Here is a 21,805-nt window from a genome sequence, read left to right on the forward strand (position 1 = left end):
TTTTGTCTAGCCAGAATTGTGGTTTTGGGACAGTGCGAATTCTGCAACAACTGTGTTCTGGACTTCAGGGATAGGGAAAAATATCTTTCAGTTTTTAAAAATGGAAGAAATTTCACAGCTGTAGCCTTGCACAGTTCTAACAGAATTTTAATGTGAAATTCCCTGTAGTCAGTGTGCAGTGGCTGGACAGGTGCCCCAATAAACACCTTGATTCATCAAGTGAAACTATAATTCCATCTTTGTTTTTGAAATAGCAGCAGGTTATCACAGGGTAAATTATTTTACATTAGTCACCTTTGAAGCATTCCTGCAAAGGAAGAAAAACCTGATCCTTGTCTCACACTCAAGCTCTAACTTTAAATCCTTACTGATTCCTGAAACTCGCTGTTTTTAAGGAGCGCTGAAAACCTCTTTAGAAATATTTTTTTCTCAAGTAAAGTAAATTTACCCTACACAAATCATAAAAATCCTCTACAATAGCAAAACACAAACAACCTTACACATGTCCACTGAATATCTTGTTTTATAAGGCTACTCCAAAAGTAATGCCTCCTATTTTATTATGTTGGCTCACAATGTCATAGGCAGATTGTGTTGTGGAGCAGAGACAGAATCTTCCTGCTGACATGTGAATTCCCTGTTGAAGAAAAAGGTCAGGACACAGCCCTTAACAGCTGATTGTACAGTCTTTTGGGATAGCAAAAGAATGATCCTTCTGGATTTCCTGGAACCCAGACAAGCCAGCAGCTTTGACTGTTACATGGTGACACTGACTAAACTGAAGACCTGAACTTCTGGAGTTGTACCAGGGAAGAGTCACAGACTTACAGGGGCTGGAAGGGACCTCCAGAGATTGAGTCCAGGCCCCCTCCCTACTGCAGGCTGCAGAGAAGGAGAAACCTTGCTGTGCAGCCTGTTCCAGTGCTCTGTCACCCTTACTGCGAAGGAATTCCTTTGCATATTGGTGCAGAACTTCCTGTGCTCAAGGTTCTGGCCGTTTCCCTTTCTTCTGTCTCCACAAAAGAAGACAGTCTTTCTCTAGTAGTGCAGACCAGTCTGAAGACCATAAGCACATTGCCAGATTTGGCTGGGCTGTCCTCCCATACCCACCCAGTAGTCTGGATTTGGTGCCTTGTGATTTCCGTTTGCTTGTGCTGGTGAAAGAAGGATGGTGTGGGCAACGTTTTTGCAGTGACACCATCTTTGCAGCTGGGTCACCTCTGCTGGTACAGATATTTTTGAATGTAGCATGCGGGTTGTTCTTCATAGGTGTTGAAAATGCAGAGCTCATGGTGGTCACTATGTTAAAAAACAGTGCTTTGTATCTGAGTATTTGCTCTGTCAAGCAGTGTCACTGGGCTCTTTGTAGCTTCCATGGAAATAAATAGGAGGCATTAATTTTGGAGTGACTTACGTGCAACACTTGCAGCTCTCTAGCATGGTGTAAATAAGAGAGCTGTTAGAGATGACTCCTACTGTTGTCTATTGAAGTATGGAATACAGTGGCCAATGTTTACTCACTAACCTAATTCTTAGTCTTTCCTTCTGGCCCAAATGACTTGTCACCATTCAGAAGATGAAAATTTTTTGCCTAAACTTGAAGTAAAAGCTAGAAATAAAAATGAGACAGCTGCTAAGAGCTGTGTGTGGACTTCTTGCTGTGTCCCAGTCAAGAGGCTGAGAGCTTTCAGTGAGCATTTACTGGAAATCTGGCAAAGCAGGTGTGTGTGTATATATATCTCACATGTGGAATGAGGAGCAGTTTATTTTTTTCCAGGACTTTTTTTTGAAGCCTTGTGGGGTCAGAGTCGGGGGGGAAAAAAGCTAACCAGGTGGGAAATCAGCATAGAGAAAACCTAAAGTTTTGTATTAAGATAATGTAGCAGTAGCAGCTTTTAAAGGCAAAGCAATGCGTGTGTTTTCATATATTTTGTCACACAGTTGTTCAAAAAATTTTAAATGCATTTTGAGTAGATAAATGAAACGGTAAAATAGAAGTTACACCATTATTATTTAAAGCTACAAGGATGTGCTTCACAGAACACAACCTTTCTGTGTTTCAGAAGCTGAAGTGACTGGGCACACAACAAATATTACTAATCTTCCTCCTGAAGTGATGGTGACCATTTTCAGTTACCTTAACCCCCAGGAGCTATGTCAGTGTAGCCAAGTAAGCACCGAATGGTCACAGCTGGCTAAAACTGGATCTCTTTGGAAACATCTTTATCCTGTTCGCTGGGCCAGAGGTAAGTTAAATTCAGTCCTTCCAAGGAAACGTCGTCAGTAACTGGAGTTGAGTCTGTAGAAGACAATGAAGTGTTTTATTATCAGCTGTCATGCCATAGGCAGCAGTCCTGAGAGCTGAGTGTGCTGTAAGGCTGTAGCCTCCTGGCCAGGGGCTGCCTTGAAACTTGGTAAAATGTTAAAATAAGTAATTTTTTTTAAGTCTGAAAGATGGAGGTATTAAGAAACTAAATGTTGGTTATTACTTATGAGTAGCTCTTGCATATAAGAGCTTGTTAGTTTTACTGAGGTTTGTTGTCTTGCATCACTGCTAATGACTATGTTCAGTAGTACCACATCTTAATTATAGCGTAGGGGGGTTGAGTTGTAAATGCTTCTGCTGCAACTATTCCAGTAACTTTAATTTCATTATGTTATTAGGTAGAAATAGGATGTTTTTGTGTCCCGACTAATCTGTTTTCCTTTGAGAAGTTTGTTCTGTGCTTCGCACATAGCTGCAGAGTTGAAGTTCAAAGCAGCAGAACTGCAGCACTTGGTCATAACCTGTTCTTAGTTTTTATATTCGGACTTCAGAGAAACCGCGTGGGTCAGTTCTGTCATTTCTTTAAGTATCTTGAGTTGTACTGCGGTAAGGACTGCAAGGTGCTGTATTACAACTTCTGTTTTTTTATACATTCCATACTGAGAAATACAACTTTCAGTGAAAATGCCTGTTCAGACAGACAAAATCTTCCTATTCTCTTAAGGCCAGGTACAAATCAGAGTGTATCTATAGCTTAAAATCCTTGTATTTTGTCCAGATCTCTGTGAATATTAAACAGTCACTGAAGTATCTCATTGCAAGCCTCACAACTCATGCCATGTGTATGTGGTTGAGTGATTTTTGTTTTTAGTAAGCTGTGTTTGGTGAATCTTTATTAACTTTCTCCATTAAAATTTTAAAATATGTAACTAAAATTCTGATCTAAAAGCTGGGAACTCTTCCTAGTTGTACCTTGGTGATTTCTAAAGTCTTTACAGGGCAGAGAGGAGTTAAGTGACCTTCTGGTCTCAATTATTTCTTTGGCTGTATAAATTGAAGTTAAAACTATAGATTGGTCCCAGAGCTGCAATGGACTTGACTGTCTGCAGAGGGGTTTTGAAGTTCAAATTCTTTGAATTTTTTTGTCTAAAACCTAGTTGACTTGATGTATGGATGTTACACGAAAGAGGTAATTGGCAGCTGCCTAAATTGGCATGTTCCTAAGCCTGTTTTTGGCATAACAGGAAGCCATTCCCATGACGTACTGTCTATACTAATGCAGTTGTTTGTGGAGAAATGCCCTAAACTGGATGGAAGCTTCTCAAAAAAAAAAAAAAAAAGCCAAAAAGCTAAACCTAAAATTATCTAACAGCCCCATGCTGAAAACAGCATAAAATTACAGGCTTAGTTGAGAAATATTGATGAAACCTTTTCCTTTATAAGTGGCTGACAAATGATTTGTATATTACAGTCACTATGTTGATAAAGGCAGAAGGTTTCTTACTCTCAGTAGCATTCTCCAGGGGTTGTTTTTCTTCGGATCTAGTAGGATTTCCTACTAGTAAGAATAGTGGGATATCCTGAGCCCAGCACTACAGCATTCCCAAACTGAAAGTATGTTGCCCCTGAGTGGTGACCTATGAGGAGAGGAAGGTTCCCTGGCAACCGAAATAGTGGAGCTGATGTTGGCATTCATCCAGACATTGTAGAAAACGATTGTCTGTTGCTGTCCTATGTAAACTATAATTGAATGTTATGTTGCTGTTGTAAGTAGGCTACTTGTGGAGTTCTGCGATCATGGATTTGTTGTTTTTTGTTGAACAAAAAAAATACAGAGTGATTGATGATACGGTTGTGTGTTTACTGCTGTCTTCTCCTCTTAAGTTTGTTCTATCTTCTTTTGTTTAAATGGGTGAGCAGGTGATTGGTACAGTGGTCCTGCAGCAGATCTTGAGACAGAACCTGATGAGGAATGGGTAAAAAATAGAAAAGATGAAAGTCGTGCTTTCCAGGAGTGGGATGAAGATGCTGACATAGATGAGTCTGGTAGGTAAACTCAGATTTTGGTGAAATTGTTTTTCTTAGAGATTATGTAGGTATAGTGAGTTTATGAATTGGCTTCATTTGTCTAAAATCTTTTGTTTCTACTGAATTTTCATATATGATTCCCATACTGTAAGATAATGACAGATCCAGAAACATATTCTGTCTAGGTAAATGCTTTCTAAGCAGAGCAGGCTTAGGCAGCGAGAATGAACTTCAGAAGTTTTGTCTAGCAGCTAGTTGGTGTTGCTGAAAGGAGTGCCTTCTCCCTATTTTCATCTCATCCTGACTCAATTGAGTCAAGAAGCCAGGGGAGATTTTCACCACCACCACCAACAGAAAAAAAGCAGCTGATTTTGACATACTGAATCACTTCATCTAGGAGAGAGCAAGCGTGAGTAGGTGAAAGAAGAGTTATGGGGATGTGTCAGGAGATAAAAGGAGGAAAAAGATGCTTTGTCTCTAGGAAGCGTGGATGAATTGTGTTGCATCCTAATGTATTCTACATTTAAAGTAAAATTTGTATGAAGCTGTTATATCACAGCATGTGAAGTGGCCTGTGAGATAGTATTTCACTGTATACAGCAAGTCAGTGGAAGTTGCAGTTCCAGGCTACTATTTTTACTTGCTGTTGGAGTCAAACTCTTCAGCACTGTCAGAAAGACAAACAGATTTTCAAGATGGGACTTAAGAATGGAGCTAAAATTCAGCAGGAGTTTTGATGCAGGGTGCTTTCTGAAACTTAAGTGTTGTTAGAGGTTCTTTGGTTTCCCAATAACCTGTGTGATGTAAGCTGACAGCATGGATTCCAATTAGCCAGATGCATTTTAAGTCTTTCTCTTTGGTTTTATTTTGCAGAAGAAGCAGCAGAAGATTCACTTGCCATTAATGTAGCACAGATGGAAAAGCGTTTACTTCATGGCTTAATTCATAATGTTCTCCCACATGTAGGCTCCTCAGTGAAGACATTAGTACTGGCCTACAGCTCTGCAGCGTCTAGCAAAATGGTGTGTAATTTGAAGCTAGCACTTAATAATTGTGGCTTTGCAGCCTATAATTAGTAACTGATTTGTCTGAGTTTAAAGCGTGCTGGTTGTGAAAACAAGTTGCAGTTCAGAAGAATTTAACTGCATGTGTTGACTCTGGCACTGTAGTCTTCTTGGCTAATGATTGCTGATTATTCTTCCTTTTTCAGGTTAGACAGATCTTGGAGCTTTGTCCCAATTTGGAATATCTGGATCTCACTCAAACTGATATTTCAGACTCAGCATTTGAAAGGTTAGTTAACTTTTGTTTCCTGAAAACCAGTGAGTAAAAATGAAGGGGTGGGGAGGAAGCATTCAAGTATCTATTACTCTGTTTCAAGTATGAGTGAGAAATACAGATTGGTCTGTGTTCACACATAATGAAGGAATAAAGCAGATTAACAATGAATGAAACAGTAAGTAAAGCCTGACTTGGTAATGGCCATTTTTGAATCCTTGTCGTAGCCATTTTTAAAACCCATCAAAGTATAGCTATTATAGCAATTTAATTCAATGCTAATTCTAATAAGTTGAAATTATTCATAGATACATTTTTAGGAGTTATTTATTTATATATTTAGCACTTGTTGTTCCAACATATCAGTTAATGTTTGGAGCACTGCTTTTTAAGATGCAGATCAAATGATGGGTAAAGTTGTCGGGACCAGGTGCACTACTGTGGATTCCTTAGTTTTACAGAAGCCTGCAGAAAATACATTTAGCATCACTGGAATGATGTATGTGTGCAGAATCTGCACAGAAGTGTCTTTGTATGATGCTGGAACTCAGTGGTTGTTCCACTCTGCAACCTTCTCATCATACAGTGCTTTCAAGTTCTGTCTATTAACAGCACTTTAAAATGTTACCAGCATAGTTGCTCACATGAGTGCTCTGCAGCTTGTACTAGAAGTTTAAATTGAAATAAAGACCTTAATGGAATTTACATGGTTCAGAATTTGATCTTTGTGAGTCTTTGTCAGTCTCTAGTAAACATTAAATATTCTTTTCCTTCATTATATATCTGTATATCCAATCTTAAAATCTGTAATTTGGAAATAGGTTTCATTTGCTGTAGATGTTAACGCTCTCCATTAACTGTGGTAAAGGTAAATAGACTGTACACTTATAGTTAGTAATGCAACAGTACTACTATAGGTCAGATGTGTTTCAGTTGAAACACATAAGGGGTAAAACACAGAAGGAGTGAATTAGCATTAATATGTAAGTGTGACCATAGCTAAGGCTAATCACTACAGAATAACTCACATACACAAACGTTTCAGCAGACTAGATGCTCTCTCTGAAAGAAACAGGAAGCTGTTGAGAGAAAGATATAGGATCTAAGGCCACTGATACTTCAGCATGTGTAGGCATGCAAGCTTCAGAAACTCAAACAGTAATAAACCACAACTATTAAAATACTCAGAACTGAATATTACAGGTGTTTCACTTGCTTCAGTGAAATTTGCTAATTCATTAAGCTCACAATTTTCAGCTTTCTGATAAATATTTGATTTCTCCTGAGTTACCTGGCTTTAGGGATCAGCTTTATATACAGAAAAAAACTGTTGTTGAAACTGCTGCATGGATTTGGTGCTTGCAGTTTCTTAAGAATTATTCAAGGTTTAGTAAATATGGACACTTTACATTTCAATATATGGAAAAGTATAGTGTTATGGATTGTGATTCATTTCATGTTTCTTTAGGCATAACTTTTAGGCATATTCACCTGCAGTGCCAAACCTAGCCTGTAATCTGAGGGAACTTTTAATGTTCTGTGAATTAACATCAGCATTTCCCTTATGAACTGTTCTTTTGTATGTGTTGCTGCAATGTCTTTTTCTGAACAAAAACAAGTAATTGCTCTTCATTTTATTTCAGTTGGTCTTCAGTTGGTTGTTGTCAAAGCCTTCGCCACTTTGATCTGTCTGGATGTGAAAAAATCACCGATGTGGCCATAGAGAGGTTTTCCAGAGCTTTGGGTATCATATCAACTCACCAGAACAGAGGCATTCTGAAAGGCTGCAGAAACAGAATCGCTAAGACTTCATGGAAGAACAGAGAGATTACTCTGCAGTCCAGCAAGAAGTATAATTGCTTGCATGAAATCAACAATGAAAACCTCATTGAGGGAGCAGACAGTAAGCATCATTGGACTAAACCTGACAGCTCTGAAAACTTCAGTTCTGCGTATGTGTGGATGCTGAATGCGGATGATTTAGCTGATATTGAAGATGCTGCAGAGTGGAGACACAGAAATGTTGAAGGATTTTGTCTTGTGGAGCCAGCGTCCCACATTAATTGTTCTGCATCTTGCTGCAGTAGAGACATTTATGGTTTAAGGACTAGAGGGTGGCAGCAGCACTGTGCTTCTACTGACTTCATTTACTGCGGTCACTCGTTTTGCTGTGCTGGAACAGCACTAAGAACTATTCGAGCACTTCCAGAGTCCTCTGCACTGTGTAAAAAGCCAACAAGGACTAAACAGTCAGAGGAAAAAGACTTGGCATACTCTGGCAGTGACAAACCAGATGAAGAGACTGCACGAGTTCTTCAGTTTCTCAGTCTGTCTGGGTGTTACCAGATCACAGATCGTGCTCTCAGGTGAAAAGACATTTCTGGGCTGTTTTGCTGCGGTGTGGTTTTTGTATTATCTCTATGGTTGGGTTGCTCTGGGTTGAGTCCACCTAGCTTTAGTTTAAACATTTTTATTGAGAACATCTGGTAAATCTTAAGCACTCCTTGCATCTCAAAATATTGAGAGTAGCAGACGTGAAAATTTTCTTCCAACTCTTCCTTTGAGTGAAAGGATTAAAAAAATTCTTTTAGCTCTTCTGAAATGAAGCATTTTGCTTAGTTTGCTTGCAGTAGATAAAAGCATAACTTACTACTCATTTAGATTTGATTTGTAGTGATTTCTTATTAGGAAATTCAATGCTGGTTTATTTTTTTTCTTTTCCTCTTGTTATGCCTGCCAAACTTGTGAATTCTCTTCAAGCTTTAAAACCAAACCAGAGTAGCATTGCATTTAACTTGTCTGGGTGATGACAGAATTTTGTGTGTACATCAGAACACGTAAGAAGTGGTTTTATGTAAAGCATAGAATTTAGTTGAAGTTAGCTTGAGTGTTGAGGCAGCTTCATGACAATTAATAGAATCACAGAATGGCTTGGGTTGAAAAGGACCACAATGATCATTGAGTTTCAACCCCCTGCTCTGTGCAGGGTCACCAACCACCAGACCAGGCTGCCCAGAGCCGCATCCAGCCTGGCCTTGAATGCCTCCAGGGATGGGGCATCCACAGCCTCCTTGGGCAACCTGTAACAGTGCATCATCACCCTCTGTGTGAAAAACATCCTCTTAATATCCAACCTAAACCTCCTGTCTCAAGTTTGAAGCACTCCCTCTTCTGTAATTGATGCTGTGTATTATGTCAGAAATGTGTAGTTACAGCTTCATAATGAAAATAAGACAAAAATGCTGCAGTCACCTGCTCAGATGTGCTGTAGCTCCTGGGACTGATGAGAAGTGCTTGCAGTTCAGAGACTTCATACCTACTTGTACACTGTAGTCTGTGAACAAATACTGTAAAGGATTGCTGGCATTGAATTGCCTCTCCATAGACTTCACCCCTCTTTGACAAAGAACTTAGAAGTACAGCTGTTCAGATGTCTCCTAGCAGTTATTTTGGGACAGTTAGCTGTGCTTTGTGTCTGGGCCTGATGGTGTCCAGGTGTTGGAGCAGACTGGTACTTCTGCCTGTGGTTCATTTGGCAACGAATGGGTAATGCTGCATGTAGCTGATGTGTTACTCCTCACTGAGTCCTCTAGAATCAAAGGAAGACTTGATTTTTGAGTCATAGGAGTGTTTAGTTGTGCCAGTTTCACATCAGTGCTTTTTAGATACAGGGGAATGTTAACAGCTGAGGGTATATTCTGCATTAAGTGCTTCCTGCAATTCCATAATACTTTGGGTCCTGGAAGAGAAAATAATGAGACTAATGTAAATATTTGGCAGTCCATTTCATATAAACTGAACTTTATTCTGATAGCTGGTTTTGTTAGTTGTTCTTTTTCCCGTCTGCTGACAGCGGAAAGTTTTGTATGCTCATGCTCTTAGGACATAAAACTGAAAAGGCCTTTGCTTGAACCTGAAACATGTTGATTGAAGCATGAGAGGCTTTGTCTGTTCTCTCCTTCTGATGGATGAGCCTGTGATTGAACTCAGTTAGCTGTCCTGTGAGTGCAGAGAAGCAGTCAGCCTTACACAGAGCGAGGGGTCAGATGCACCACAGCCTTGAGGCTGCTTTATCTGCAGTTGACCTCTTGCACTTGGAGGGAAAATAGGATTTGGTTTGAGTAGCATGTAGTGGTGTGTTGGCAGAGAGAGGCTCTGCTGGTAAAGATTTATCTGACCTCAGAAAACATGACTTTGAGTTTCGAACTGACTAATAAGAAACAATACTCAAACTGTTGGAAGTTCTGCACACCAAACTTCGGGAATGTCATACAGTTGTGTTTTTAGGATCTGTTGAGAAATATGCATAACCATGGAAGTCTCACCAAAGGCCAGTAGTGTATTGGAGAAGTGTGTCATGCTGGCGCTTAGAAGTACTTGGTCATCCCCAGAGTCATTAATAAACTGATTTCCCACTGGAATGTATTTCTGTCAAGGGAATTGATAATTTCTGTAGAAATGGATTCATTTTTCAGCCCTGTTGCGTGGCTTCAAGGCTGATTAACCGTATGGGATGCCAGACTTGAAATTAAGTGGCTTATTAGAGGTGTGATTTTCTTGCAAGATGTTGGTAAATATGTGACTTGGTGACATACGGAGTACTTGTCAGTGTAGTGCTGTGCAAGCTTTTAACACCCCTTTTTCTGTCTGTTAACAGGGCGTTGACTTTGGGAGGAGGACTGCCACACTTGGAGCACCTCAATCTCTCGGGTTGTCTCACTGTAACTGGTGCAGGCCTGCAGGATTTAGTTTCTGCATGCCCTTCTCTAAATGATGAACACTTTTACTACTGTGACAACATTAACGGTAATGTCTTTATGAAGGTGTCATCCTTGTCTGGGGAGTAATGTCTGGCTTAAGGATGTTTTAGAAGCAAAAAATGCCACCACCACCACTCACAAAAAAACAAAAACCAAAAAACCCAACACACAGCATCACCACCAAAACCACAGAAACCTAAAAGCCTGCAAACTCTTTTCTTGGCTGTGTAGCACTGAATTCAAATACTAATTACAAAATCAAAACTTTTATGTCAGGATTTTTTTTTTGTATTGAAGTCTAATACAGTTCTGTGTTGCCTAGGGGGAAGACATTTTTAGTCCGTGTTCTCTTACTTCAGATTAGCATAGATAATAGAGGCTTAGAAAGTAAGTGTATAACTGGTACACGATTGTCCTCTTCATCTCTTCCCTGTAAATGATGTAGTTGAGTGCTTTCTTTGTAGTGCTTTGAAACAGAGCTGTCATTAGATTGATAGTAAAGTGATTTTTTGGGGGGATGTGGAGGGGGCAGAGCTTGTTATGCAAACCTCACATGTTAAAGTGGTTTTGGTGTAGAATACCATCATGTATCCTTGTGGGAAATGTAACTTAGTTTTTCTAGTTTTGCTTGAATTACTTAGGGTTGAATATCAGCTGGAGAAGGATCTGGATAAATGCATAAAATGTTTGTGGTGGAAGTCTTTGTAGTGTTTATTGCACTGGAATCCAGTCTATTATGTCAGGTCCAGTAAGCGTTCATAGCATTAGAGATGGGAACCATGGTGTGATTTTTATCCCATGTGTGAATTTAAAACAGGTAAGTGCAACAGAATGAGTATGGAACAGAAAGAGGGTAACTGAGTTCACAGGATTATAAGAACTGTGTGTAAAACAATATTTCCCTGGTAATTCATGGCAATGAGCTCAGTTTGCATCTCTACTGAGATGTAGCCACATCAGGTATACAGGATGCCACAGCTTTGGTACTGCGAGTGAAACTGTACTGATGCTTGGGTATTTCATCCATTGGAGTTCATGTGGGGTGGTGTGTTTTATTGGACTGGATCCTAACATTGCAAGTCAAAGTATTAAATCGTTTTTGCTTCTGTAATTTTTGGACGACTTTATGACACTTTTTTAATGACTTTTTGACACTTTTGATGCATTTGCTGTTTGTTACCCAGTTCCTTTCCATCTAGACCACATATTTGTAAAACATCTCCTTGCATTTCAATCTGAAAATTCTTAATACCTTTTTAAAATCCTTCACTGACTCTTTCCTGCATCAGGTTGAATTTAACAGTGTCCCAGAGACCAGTTAGAAGCCTTTTCCTCCTTCATTTTATTCCTTTTTTCTTATTGTTTTCTGTTTTCCCTCTTGTCAGTAATACCAGATTTGATGTCCTGGTTTGTCTTTAGCTGTTTCTGTCTGTCTCCCTTGCTCTAGTCTCTAAAATACAGTGCATCATTGTAGTTCAAAAAGCCAGAATCACTTGTGCAAGTTCTCCACTGCTCTAAAGCTTGGCTGTTCCATAGTAACCATAAGAAATTATGTATATTTCAACAGAATACATTTTGGAATAATTTCATAAAATTGTCCTGATTGATGAATTGTCCTTTTTCCTTCTTTTTTTTCTTTCTTATGAGAATTGGTACCCTAGCAAAACTCTGAAATGAGAAATGGCCTATTATAACTGAGTTCTCTGCAGCTTTATCAGGACACTGTTCTTTATTTTCACCTTAGTTTCACTGTGATAGTGCTGAGCAAATACCTGTTTTACTCTGTGGGCAGCAGGATTCCTGGGATGACATTTGATATTTTTGAAGTAACTGCAGGGAAAGTAAAAAGCTGTTTAGTTTAAATCAATCTCGATCAGAAGCTGTTTACGTTTCTGTGCTCATATAGATTACATGAAGTGCTGTACAAAAATTACTGACCTGTAGAGAATAATTTCATGATTTTCTTTGCCCACCAGCAGATCAGGGATTGTTTTCGGGGAAGGAGATTTGTTCTGGGATCACATTGGAAAACCCGTCAGTCTTGCAGAACAAAAAATGGAGCCAACAGCATGGAATTTAGCCATCTTTGAGTAATAAAGATACCCTGCTATCTTTGAAATATAAAGGCTTTACTTCCACCTACAGCCTATTTTCAGAATTTTTTTTCTATAAAGCCTGAGCTTGACAGAGGGCCCAAGATATGCAGCTTCACTCATGTTCTCTGTGGAGATCTTGGTGGACTTGTTTGCTTGGCGTGTTGGCAACTTTCAGACTTTCACTTCAAACGCTGTTGTACGTGTAGCTGTTGTACATGTCTCATAGTGTCAGTCACAGCTGTTGTACAGCAGTAATATGGTGCAGCTCCTATGAGCAGAGCCTGTGAACTTGCATGCATCTCCAGGTTTAGTTTGTTTTACTGTCAGTATGATTCCGGTTCTTGGTTTGCATAGTAACATATTGGAACTTCTGCCTGCTTCACTCTGTGCTGGAGATTTGGAGTTAAATAACCCTCAGCTGCAGCTGAAAACAAATTTGTTACACTCCTCCTAATTGCTGACTGTTGGATTCCTGAAACACGTTTGTTTCTTCAGTTGTGCTAAACTCAGTAACAGAAGTTGAATGTTTGAGTTACCTCTTGCCACTTAGAAATTTCTGTTTCCCCCCACTTTGTCCTGTTCTGTCTTAGCTGTGTTCAGTCTCTGTCTTATACTTCCAGTTTTAAAGCCTGTAATGCAGTCAGCTTTAGGGTTAGAATGCAGTTCCTGCAGCAGTACCTTGCTGCTGCTTTCACATAGGATTTAATTTCTAGTGGCTTTTTAAAATGTAGTTTTCATGTGCTGGGATTAAAGGAATAGGGCATTAACAAAACAAAGTTGTGGCAGTTTCTGATGATTCACTCTTCTCTTGTGACGCTTCAAAATGTTTTGGTCACTGCTGGATCTGTCTTCCAGTAACGGAACTCTGAACTTGGCAATTTCTGTTCAGATTTATGGACTCCTGTGTGCAGATTGATACAGGGTGCATTGATATTAGACTTGTAGGAGTTTGATCTCTCCATAAATTCTCCAAGTAACAAAGGCGCTCTGATAACGTTCGGATGTGTAACTTCACCAGAGGCTGACAAAGAGTAGCACTTAAGGCCAATATTAATTCTAAATCTCCATTTACGTTTTCAAGATCAATGTTTAATTTGATCACTTTCTTGTAATTCCCGTGTAATGTGCTCCACTACCATCCAACGTGGTATCTACTGTTGAGAATCAAGGAGCCTCTCACTAAGCTGCAGTTCTAAACCTGTGCAACTTTTCCCCCTGCTCTGGGCTGCTTCTTTGCAGTGGTGGCTGTGGAAATGAGGTGTCTTTCCTTCCCTCCTTGTGTGTTTCTGGCAGCTCTTTTTCGCTGCCTTCCTGCTGTCAGTGTTAGTGTTTATGTTGCTCCTTGGTAAACAAAATGAAGAACTGGGGTAGCAGGTGGCCTTTTTACATCTCAGATGGGTTGGGGATCAGTCCTGCTGTAGACAGCAAGTATTGCTGCTGCCAAAGGTGAGAGCTAAAGGGATGTGGTGGCAGCAGCCAGGTGTGCCTTGCACGAGTGACTCTTCCACCCTGGTTCAGGTTGGAATGCATTTTGTGTGAAATACTCCACTTATTCCTAGGAAACTTCATATGCCTTACTAAAAGTAATCAAAATCGAGTAATCAGGTAGCTATTTTTCCTTGTTTGCCAGGCATATTTATATTACCAGGTTTTGAAAACACTGAAGGCTGTTCAGGAGGAAGGGGTAAACCTTTGTTCTGGGTCACCTGAAGCAATCCGATGTACGTTTAAAGAGCATTACAGTAATCCAGGTTAGAGGCAGCTAAACCAGTAGTGTAGACAGTGGCAGGTTAGATGAGAATCTGATTAACTCTGCTTCTCCAGGTGAATGACCCCAGACCTCATTTTACTTAAGCACTTTGTGGTGCAGAGCATAGTGAGTATTCCCTCCTTTGGGATGTTGTGGCTCTGCTAGTTTTGTCATAAGTATTATTACTGGGAGTGTGGCGGTCGCTCCAGATTACTGTGATGTGCTGCTTAGCTGTGGCAGTGATGGGGAAGGTCAGCTCTGAGTTGGAAAGTGCTGCACAGAACATGCTCTGCTAAAACAACTATTTGGAAGTGCCAAGTCTCCTTCTTAAAGAACTTTGAAAGAAGCTTTCAAACTCTAGCTTGTAAACAATGCGAAAGATCAAAGCGTAGCTCAGGTGAACAGAAAGAATAGAAAATGAGTTCACCTACAAATTAAAGTATTGCTGTTTTCCTAATTTGTAACCATTGTCCTTGATTATAGCTTCAGGTTTATTTTATTCAGTCTCATGCATGCTAACTTAGTTATTTTGTAGAATGTTGCTCCTCGACGTGTGGCGTGAAGCAGAAAACTGACTTGAAGACACTGTGTTCTGGGGGATTAATTATGACTTCAAGTTACTGTTCAAGGGGGAAAACAAGCCAGGTGTAGCATGGTGCCCTTATTCATTACATCATTTTGTTACTCCTAAATGTATTAGAAACATACTTCAAAAGGATATGATTTGTTTCACGTATGGAGGGGGGAAAATGGATTGTCCTGGTTAGTTCTTTACGAGTTTGGTTCACTTAATTAAAGTGTGCTGCTGAGTTACGTTGGGTGCCAGAGTTCAGCCAACCCACATGCCAATGTTTGTGTTTCTGAAGCAGGCGTATGGCTGCAGGAAATAAAATCCTATACTAATACATTTTATAGTTTCTCATGATCACTTTTAACACTTCAAATTAAAGGGAGAACAATAAGTGAAGGTAAGTGGAGGTGGGTAGTATTACAGTATTGGTTTATGCTGTCTGTGCTCACAAATTCCTTTCTGAGGAACTGTTTTAGCTTTTACGGTTTCTGATAAAGCACCTTTACTGTCATTACAGATTTTTCCTTTTAGTCTTTGGATTTCCAGTCAGAGTGCAGGAGCTGTAGCCAACTATGTTGTGCTCACAGAGAAACACTCCAGACTGAGAGCTGTTTCCATATGATGGGTTGTTTTCTGTAATGCCATGATGGCATCTTCTGAATTTGGAAAAAAAGCAGGAGTTAAATACACATTATGAAAACATACTTTGATTTTAAAAGGCAGCTGTAGCTTTCTGAAGTTTGCAGATTGATGGTTGCTCATCCCACACCTGTGTCACTGAATGTTACACTCATGGCACTAAGCTGTCAGTGTAAAAAAACAAAAACAAAAACAAAAGCCTATTTAAAAAAACCCACCTCAGTGGGGTGTCAGTGATAGCAGCAGGGGTGTTTCAGGTGTTCCCAGTGCTGGATGAAGTTCTGTGTTTAAGCAAACAAACAAAGGATGTTTTATGAGTTACAAGGTCAGAAGATAGCTGCTAAGCCTATCTTCTTCTTTTCACATTTGTTCTGTTTTTGTGCAGGTCCTCATGCTGAAACCGCCAGTGGATGCCAGAATTTGCAGTGTGGTTTTCGGGCCTGCTGCCGCTCTGGCGAATGACTGCTGACTTCTGATCTTTCAGTCTACTTCATTTAGCTGAGCAGGCTTCCTTTCATGCACTTTACTTACAGTTTGCATCTTGTGTTAACAATCCTTGGAGTGAGATCTGTTATACTAGCCTTGACCCTGCCTGTAACTTCAGAATCTTAAGTGTACTGTACAGTGTTGTAACAATCTCACAATCTCATTTGGCTTGAAGGGTGTTGGGTTTTCTCTTACTTTTACTTGGGGAAGATGGGAAAACATGCAGATTTTTTTTAATGCCACTTTCTTCCAAGTTTGGCACTTAGGTATACTTTAATGGATTCTTTTGTGTTAAGTGAATGGTTTCTTATTTTTAATCCATCAGTACAATATAAAGCTCTGCGGCTAATTTGAAATGTATTGTTTGCATTTGGGTAACAGTAATACATCTTTAGGAGCCTTGTTTCTCCCCCTTTCCTCTCATCTTGAAGTTGTCCTTTATATTGCAAAATTAGGGTAATTCCCACTTTTCTTTTGCATTTGGTTTTGTATTTGGGCTTGAAAGACATACTCAAATAAAACATTCCCACCAATAAAAACTTGATGTAGCAGTGGAATATATATACTTTTCAAGTGTGATATCAAGGTGTAAGATAAATACTTGTAAGCTGAAAGGGTTTGGTGAAGGCTGGATGGTGGTAGCAGAACTTGTGACCCTTAAAAACACACATTCCTTCCTGCAGTGACTTCCATGGAAGTCAGTTTTTTCATTCATAAGGAATTTGTGGAAGATGTTTTCCCCACTGTTTTGATTTAAAATAACTGCTTCATTGAACAGCAGAGAGGAGCAGCAGGGATGCAGAGAAGGCACTGGTAGGCTGAGAGAGACCTGTGCTCTGAGAGAACTGTACTAAAAAGAGCAAGGAGTGATGTATGAGGACAGCATGTGTCTGTGTGTTGGGAGAAGAGGCTGTTCCAAGAGAGGGTGAGTACTGTGACCTACGTAGTCATCTGCTCAGGTTGTTAGTTTTCTTTCAAGCAGATGCAGGTGGTGTAGCCAGCAGATGCTGGCAGCCTTGTAGAAAGCTAGTTTTGCAGGCTGACAGTATGCCATAGCAGTCATTTCTACCCTTTTTATTGTGTGGATAGACAGCAGTTCAGGTGGTTTATGTAGATTGAGTGTGGGAGGTCAGCTTACAGGCACTGCTGGAGATAAGTGGCAGTTTGTTGTACTGATACCATCTCACCTACCAACCCTTCCAAGGTTTGAGAGCATTTTCTTTTTTGCATCAAAACTGACAAGAAACACTACTGAATTTTAGTTAGTGCCAGAGACTGCTGCTAGTGGTTAATAGCTGAACCCAGCTAGAGGAAGTATGTGCAGTGTTCAGCTGGAAGCCTACCGGAGAGGTATGAAAGGATACTGTTGTCACAGCAACTGTTCTTTTAAGTAAACTCCATTAAACTCTATGTCCCCAAAGCCTAGATTAGGTGTAAATGGCCACTCATTCTGGCTCTGAGAGAAGTAATGAGATGTGTGGGCTTCCTTGCCTCTGTTCTGAGGTAAGGAAGATGCAGACAGGGTGGTTCTTGTCCATACTGCTAGATACTAATTACTGTTTTCTGTGCAGACTGGTAAAGGGCTGAATCAGCTGCAGAAAATGGTGTGAGACCATGTTCTCTTTTTTCACCCTTTTCTGAAAAGGTGTGGGCTTTAGAGATGTAATCAATCAGTGTTGTTCAAGCAGAGCATTGTGATTACAGTGCAGATACTGGCTGCTTCATGACAGTTCTGTAGAGGTGCTTTTTGGTTGATTAAAGGGGAACCTGTGGCCATCCCAGGCTCTAAACCAAAAGTTTTGTCCAGCATGTAATGGATGGACCAAATCTTCTTTAGCCTTAAGCTCTACCTTAACTTTGACATGTTGTGATGAATATACTTCCTAGGCTGAACTCACCCTTGCTTTCACTTGGAAGAATTGAATTAACAACGGACCTGAAGGAAAAGGATACATACAAGCATCAACTGTTAACACCACTACTTGTACATAATAATCTTTTAGTGATCACTTTAAAAATCACCTGCAGGTAACCATAGTAAAAGATTCTGTGCTGTAAGTGATTTAATCAAATTCTTACATAAAATGGATGAGCTTTAACATTTATTTTTTGGTATAAATATTTATTATTAGAACTTTTAAGAAAATACCTGAATGCTGCTGCTGTAACACAGACATGGAGTAGAGAAAAGTTTTTAAAAAAGGAAGTATGGTCTTAAATGCTTGCTTTTTTGGTGCATGAAATTTACTTGGGAGTAAATAGAGCCTGGTTTTTGTACAGGAACTCAGGTAATGAGAAAGTGCAACAGTTTATATTGGTCCTGAATGGCAGCCTCTCTAACCAGGAGGAAGGGCTGCCAATGAAGACAATTTGAGGAACTAGAAGTCATCTGTAAGGTGTAATTCCAGGAACCAAGTTTCACCTCAAAATAAGGAGGACAAACTCTTACCAGTGAGTTCATTAACTATGTGCATTTTTTTAATGCTTTTAAGCATGGCAAGTCCCACAGGGAGTTATAAAGTAATGTACAGAAACAAAGAGGAAACTGACAACTTACTTGAAATTCCAGAACTGTTGGTTGAGGTTGTTAAGTTACATCCTGTGGTTTTAAGCTGAACAAAGCTAAACGTTTGCAGCTTCTGAAAAATCAGGTTCTTGCTAGACTTTCAAGCTACCTGGGATAGCTCAAATCAGCAGTGTGAGAAATCTGTTATTTCCCCCCTCCATCCAAAGTTGAGGTGTTCTGACTGCTCTGTACTACCGATTCCGTACAAGTGAAGCAACGTAAATCCACGTGGAGAGAACATTTTGGGGATAAGGATGAACGTACACAGCTAGAGCAAATTCAACATTGGAAACATCAATGGTGTGAACTCCAGTACTGTGTACAGCTTCTACTAAAGGTCTGACTTCAGAAAATGGCATATGAATAGGAAATCCAGACACCTGGAAGAAAGAGAGAAGGGAGAAGAATCACATAAGGTAAGATACCTGAATAAATGCAACATCTTCAACTTACAGGCACAATAAAATGGAGATTCTCTCTGCTGGCCTGAGGAGATGCAATATAAGGGTAGTTTTGAATTTAAATACCCCCTTTCTATTTCTTACACTCTAGGTAGGTTTCTGCAATTTTTCCTAACTGCTGAAAAAGGTTGAGTTTAAAGTGAAACTGTTTAGAAATCAACTAGAAAAAAGAATGTGTTACTGAACAAAGAGCATAATGTTGCTACTTTTTTGCCTCTTAACTGGAGAATACTGTTCATTGTACTCTGCTGTCTGGAAATGGGAGCTGGCAGACATCTGTCCATAAACATTTTCAGGCAGGAACTGAAACCTCAACTCATTTTCAAAATTTCATTTCCATCCAGTATCCCTGTCAGGTCTGCTTTACGTGAAGGAGCAGAAGGAAGGATTTATTTTTCAGAACAGCCTTGAGGGATGGGCATGGTGTATTGGCTACAGTGAATACTTATTCACATTCTGTCTTTTAAAGAGCAGAAAACTTCAGGAAAACACACTGTTGAATGGACTTTTGTGTCTTAAGTTTATAGTGCCAGCTTTTTACCAGCAAGACTTGAGCTCAGTTGTACCAATCAACCTATAAGTATCTATAGTGCTACAACTGTCGGAAACTTTGTTGAATATAATAAGCAAACTGCACTGTTCTTCTGCTGCTGTACCACAGCAGTCTCTACCTCCATTCCAGGCAAGTATACCTGTATTTCATACCCATCTCTTACATTTTCACATGGAGCAGACCACCACTACTTCATTTTGTAAATGTATTGATTTATCTTTAGTATAACAACTTGTGGCTTTCAGTAGAAGAGGGAACAAATAGCCTAGGACACAGCTCCTCACCCCAGGTTGGGTGATCCTTCAGGTCTGCTATTTCCATAATACTGACACATACAGTACAAATTATTTATATGCACAACTGTACCCTGTAATCTCCAAGCTGCTTTTGCAGCTCTGCCTGATGGTCATCTTCTACATCTTTGCCTTGGTTTTGTTCCAGCAGAGGCAGGAAGTTACGTAGGGTGGAGGTACAGTATCTGTTCCAGCGAGTTAAATGCCTTGGTCTCCATTCCATAATCTTCTCTTTTAGTATTTTTTCAATCCTACAATAAAATACACTTCTTATTGCAACTATATTCTTTACTCAAATTCTGACCTGATCTCACTTGACCCACTTTTTACAGTTTGAGCAACACAAATTACCTTAGTTAAACTTAAAACTGCCTAAAACTACAAAAAGAAAATATCACATAGCCAGTGTAGCTAAATTGTGTTCCCATGCTTAACAGCAAAGGGAGAGCAGGGGCCTGCACACATTTTTAGTGTATGCTCTCACAGCCTCTTAAATTCCTACACAATTTTAGCTTATTAGGAAACTATAGCAGTACTCAATCAGTTCTTCCTATCTGATGAACTCTGTTAAGAGAACTTAAAAAGACCCTTAAAAATAGTTTAAGTCATTCTCAATTCCTAGACAGCATTCGAAGCCCATTTTTAGCATGTTGGGATGAATGTGCTTGAGAAAGGTAAGAAGGTGCTTCACTTGGTGATCACTCTTTCCCTTTTGACAGCAGTTGTTTTAGTGGAAGGATTACCTGCCCTGTAGTTCCACTGCAGCAGCCTTGTCTGAACGCTGATACACCAATTCTTCAGGCTAGCAAAGTAAAACACCCTGATATTAAAAGCACAATCTCTAACTAAACAACTCTGTAACTTAATTCAGGCATTACTATCTTGACGGTTAATGAACAGTTGACAATTATACCAAAATGATCTATACTGTAGCAAAGACATAATAAAAACATTGGCTGGATATTTGTGTAATGTTTTCATTTTTTCCAGGAGTAAGCTTCAACTACTGCTTACAAATTCCATTAATTGTAGAGGAATTCCTGCTTGTTTACTAAGGACACATACACAGCTTTCTTTAGGGTTATGTTAAAGATTTGTCCCAGTGTTTAGCATTGTCCTAAGCTCTTATACAGGTATTTAAAAGATAACAGATGTGCATTCATTTTGTATAAAAAAATTTTCAGTATTCCTACTTTTGAATTTTAAAGGCATGGAAAAGTCTTTTTCAAAGCTAGTTTTAGGACAGAAGGACGTTTAATCACAGCAGCCAAAAGAATTTAGTCTGTCCTCCCATTAAGTTGGTTATAAGTGTATTAGTACCTGAACACTGCAGAGCCCAGGGTACGGTAAGCTTCTTGAAAAGAAAGGCTTCCAAAGTTTTGGTTTGCTGATATCAAAACTTATCCTTACTGGAGAGTCCCACTGTTGGATATTAAACCAAATCTAGAAGAAAGCAGGTTTGTTTTTAGTATACAGTCACAGCTATGGAACACATTACTTACATGGCAATAAACTACTCTGTAATGTTGAACTCCCAAACTAATCACCATCCTGTATTCATGTGAAACAGGGCAGTTGTGTTTGTCACAGCTAAGCTGTCCAACTTCTGCATTCTCATGCCAAGATGGGGGTGGTGCTGATCTGTAACATTTTGTGCCTGCAGATACCTACAGGCCTTTCACAAACTACTGCTAGGATGCAAGGTGCTCTAATAATTAATATTAATTAACTGTTTTTGGAACCTTTTGCATTTAATAGTTCTCCTTACAACCTGTGTGATGCCACATCGCTTCCCAAGCCCTGGGGCTGGGCTCGCAGTTGGTTATATGCTGCCGGCAGGGCACCTGCTCAACCACAATTTGCTGTGGACTGGAACTGCCTGCCCTGAAACTTTGTGCTGTGTGCTGTAGTTCAAGGTTCAGTGATGAGGATGTTGGCACTGAAGTTTTTAACTTCCATAGGTATGGAAGAAACAGCTAAGTTTTTCTTCACTAACTCTGCAGGTGTTGCATCAGAACAAACCAAACCAACTGATACCCAGAACACTTTCAATAAGAG

The 21,805-nt window shown here is 39.7% G+C and overlaps 2 protein-coding genes across 2 annotated transcripts in view; one reads left to right on the forward strand and one right to left on the reverse strand.

Moving 5' to 3' along the window:
• Window positions 1-16,413, forward strand: part of FBXL5 (F-box and leucine rich repeat protein 5) — a 33,707-nt gene extending 17,294 nt beyond the window's left edge. Inside the window, exons 5-11 of the mRNA XM_042872002.1 lie at window positions 2,064-2,246; window positions 4,187-4,312; window positions 5,168-5,316; window positions 5,505-5,587; window positions 7,216-7,938; window positions 10,230-10,378; window positions 15,774-16,413. Of these exons, the coding sequence (XP_042727936.1) occupies window positions 2,064-2,246; window positions 4,187-4,312; window positions 5,168-5,316; window positions 5,505-5,587; window positions 7,216-7,938; window positions 10,230-10,378; window positions 15,774-15,850 (1,490 nt within the window). The 3' untranslated portion in view covers window positions 15,851-16,413. The remainder of the gene's footprint in view (window positions 1-2,063; window positions 2,247-4,186; window positions 4,313-5,167; window positions 5,317-5,504; window positions 5,588-7,215; window positions 7,939-10,229; window positions 10,379-15,773) is intronic.
• A 1,913-nt stretch (window positions 16,414-18,326) lies between these two features.
• Window positions 18,327-21,805, reverse strand: part of CC2D2A (coiled-coil and C2 domain containing 2A) — a 45,903-nt gene continuing 42,424 nt past the window's right edge. Inside the window, exons 31-34 of the mRNA XM_042872001.1 lie at window positions 21,068-21,190; window positions 20,491-20,549; window positions 19,821-19,998; window positions 18,327-18,820 (exon numbers count right to left, since the gene is read on the reverse strand). Of these exons, the coding sequence (XP_042727935.1) occupies window positions 18,632-18,820; window positions 19,821-19,998; window positions 20,491-20,549; window positions 21,068-21,190 (549 nt within the window). The 3' untranslated portion in view covers window positions 18,327-18,631. The remainder of the gene's footprint in view (window positions 18,821-19,820; window positions 19,999-20,490; window positions 20,550-21,067; window positions 21,191-21,805) is intronic.

This window comes from Lagopus leucura, unplaced genomic scaffold (assembly GCF_019238085.1).
Source record: "Lagopus leucura isolate 7727_CA_CO unplaced genomic scaffold, USGS_WTPT01 Super-Scaffold_100004, whole genome shotgun sequence".
In the NCBI taxonomy this organism is placed as follows: domain Eukaryota; kingdom Metazoa; phylum Chordata; class Aves; order Galliformes; family Phasianidae; genus Lagopus; species Lagopus leucura.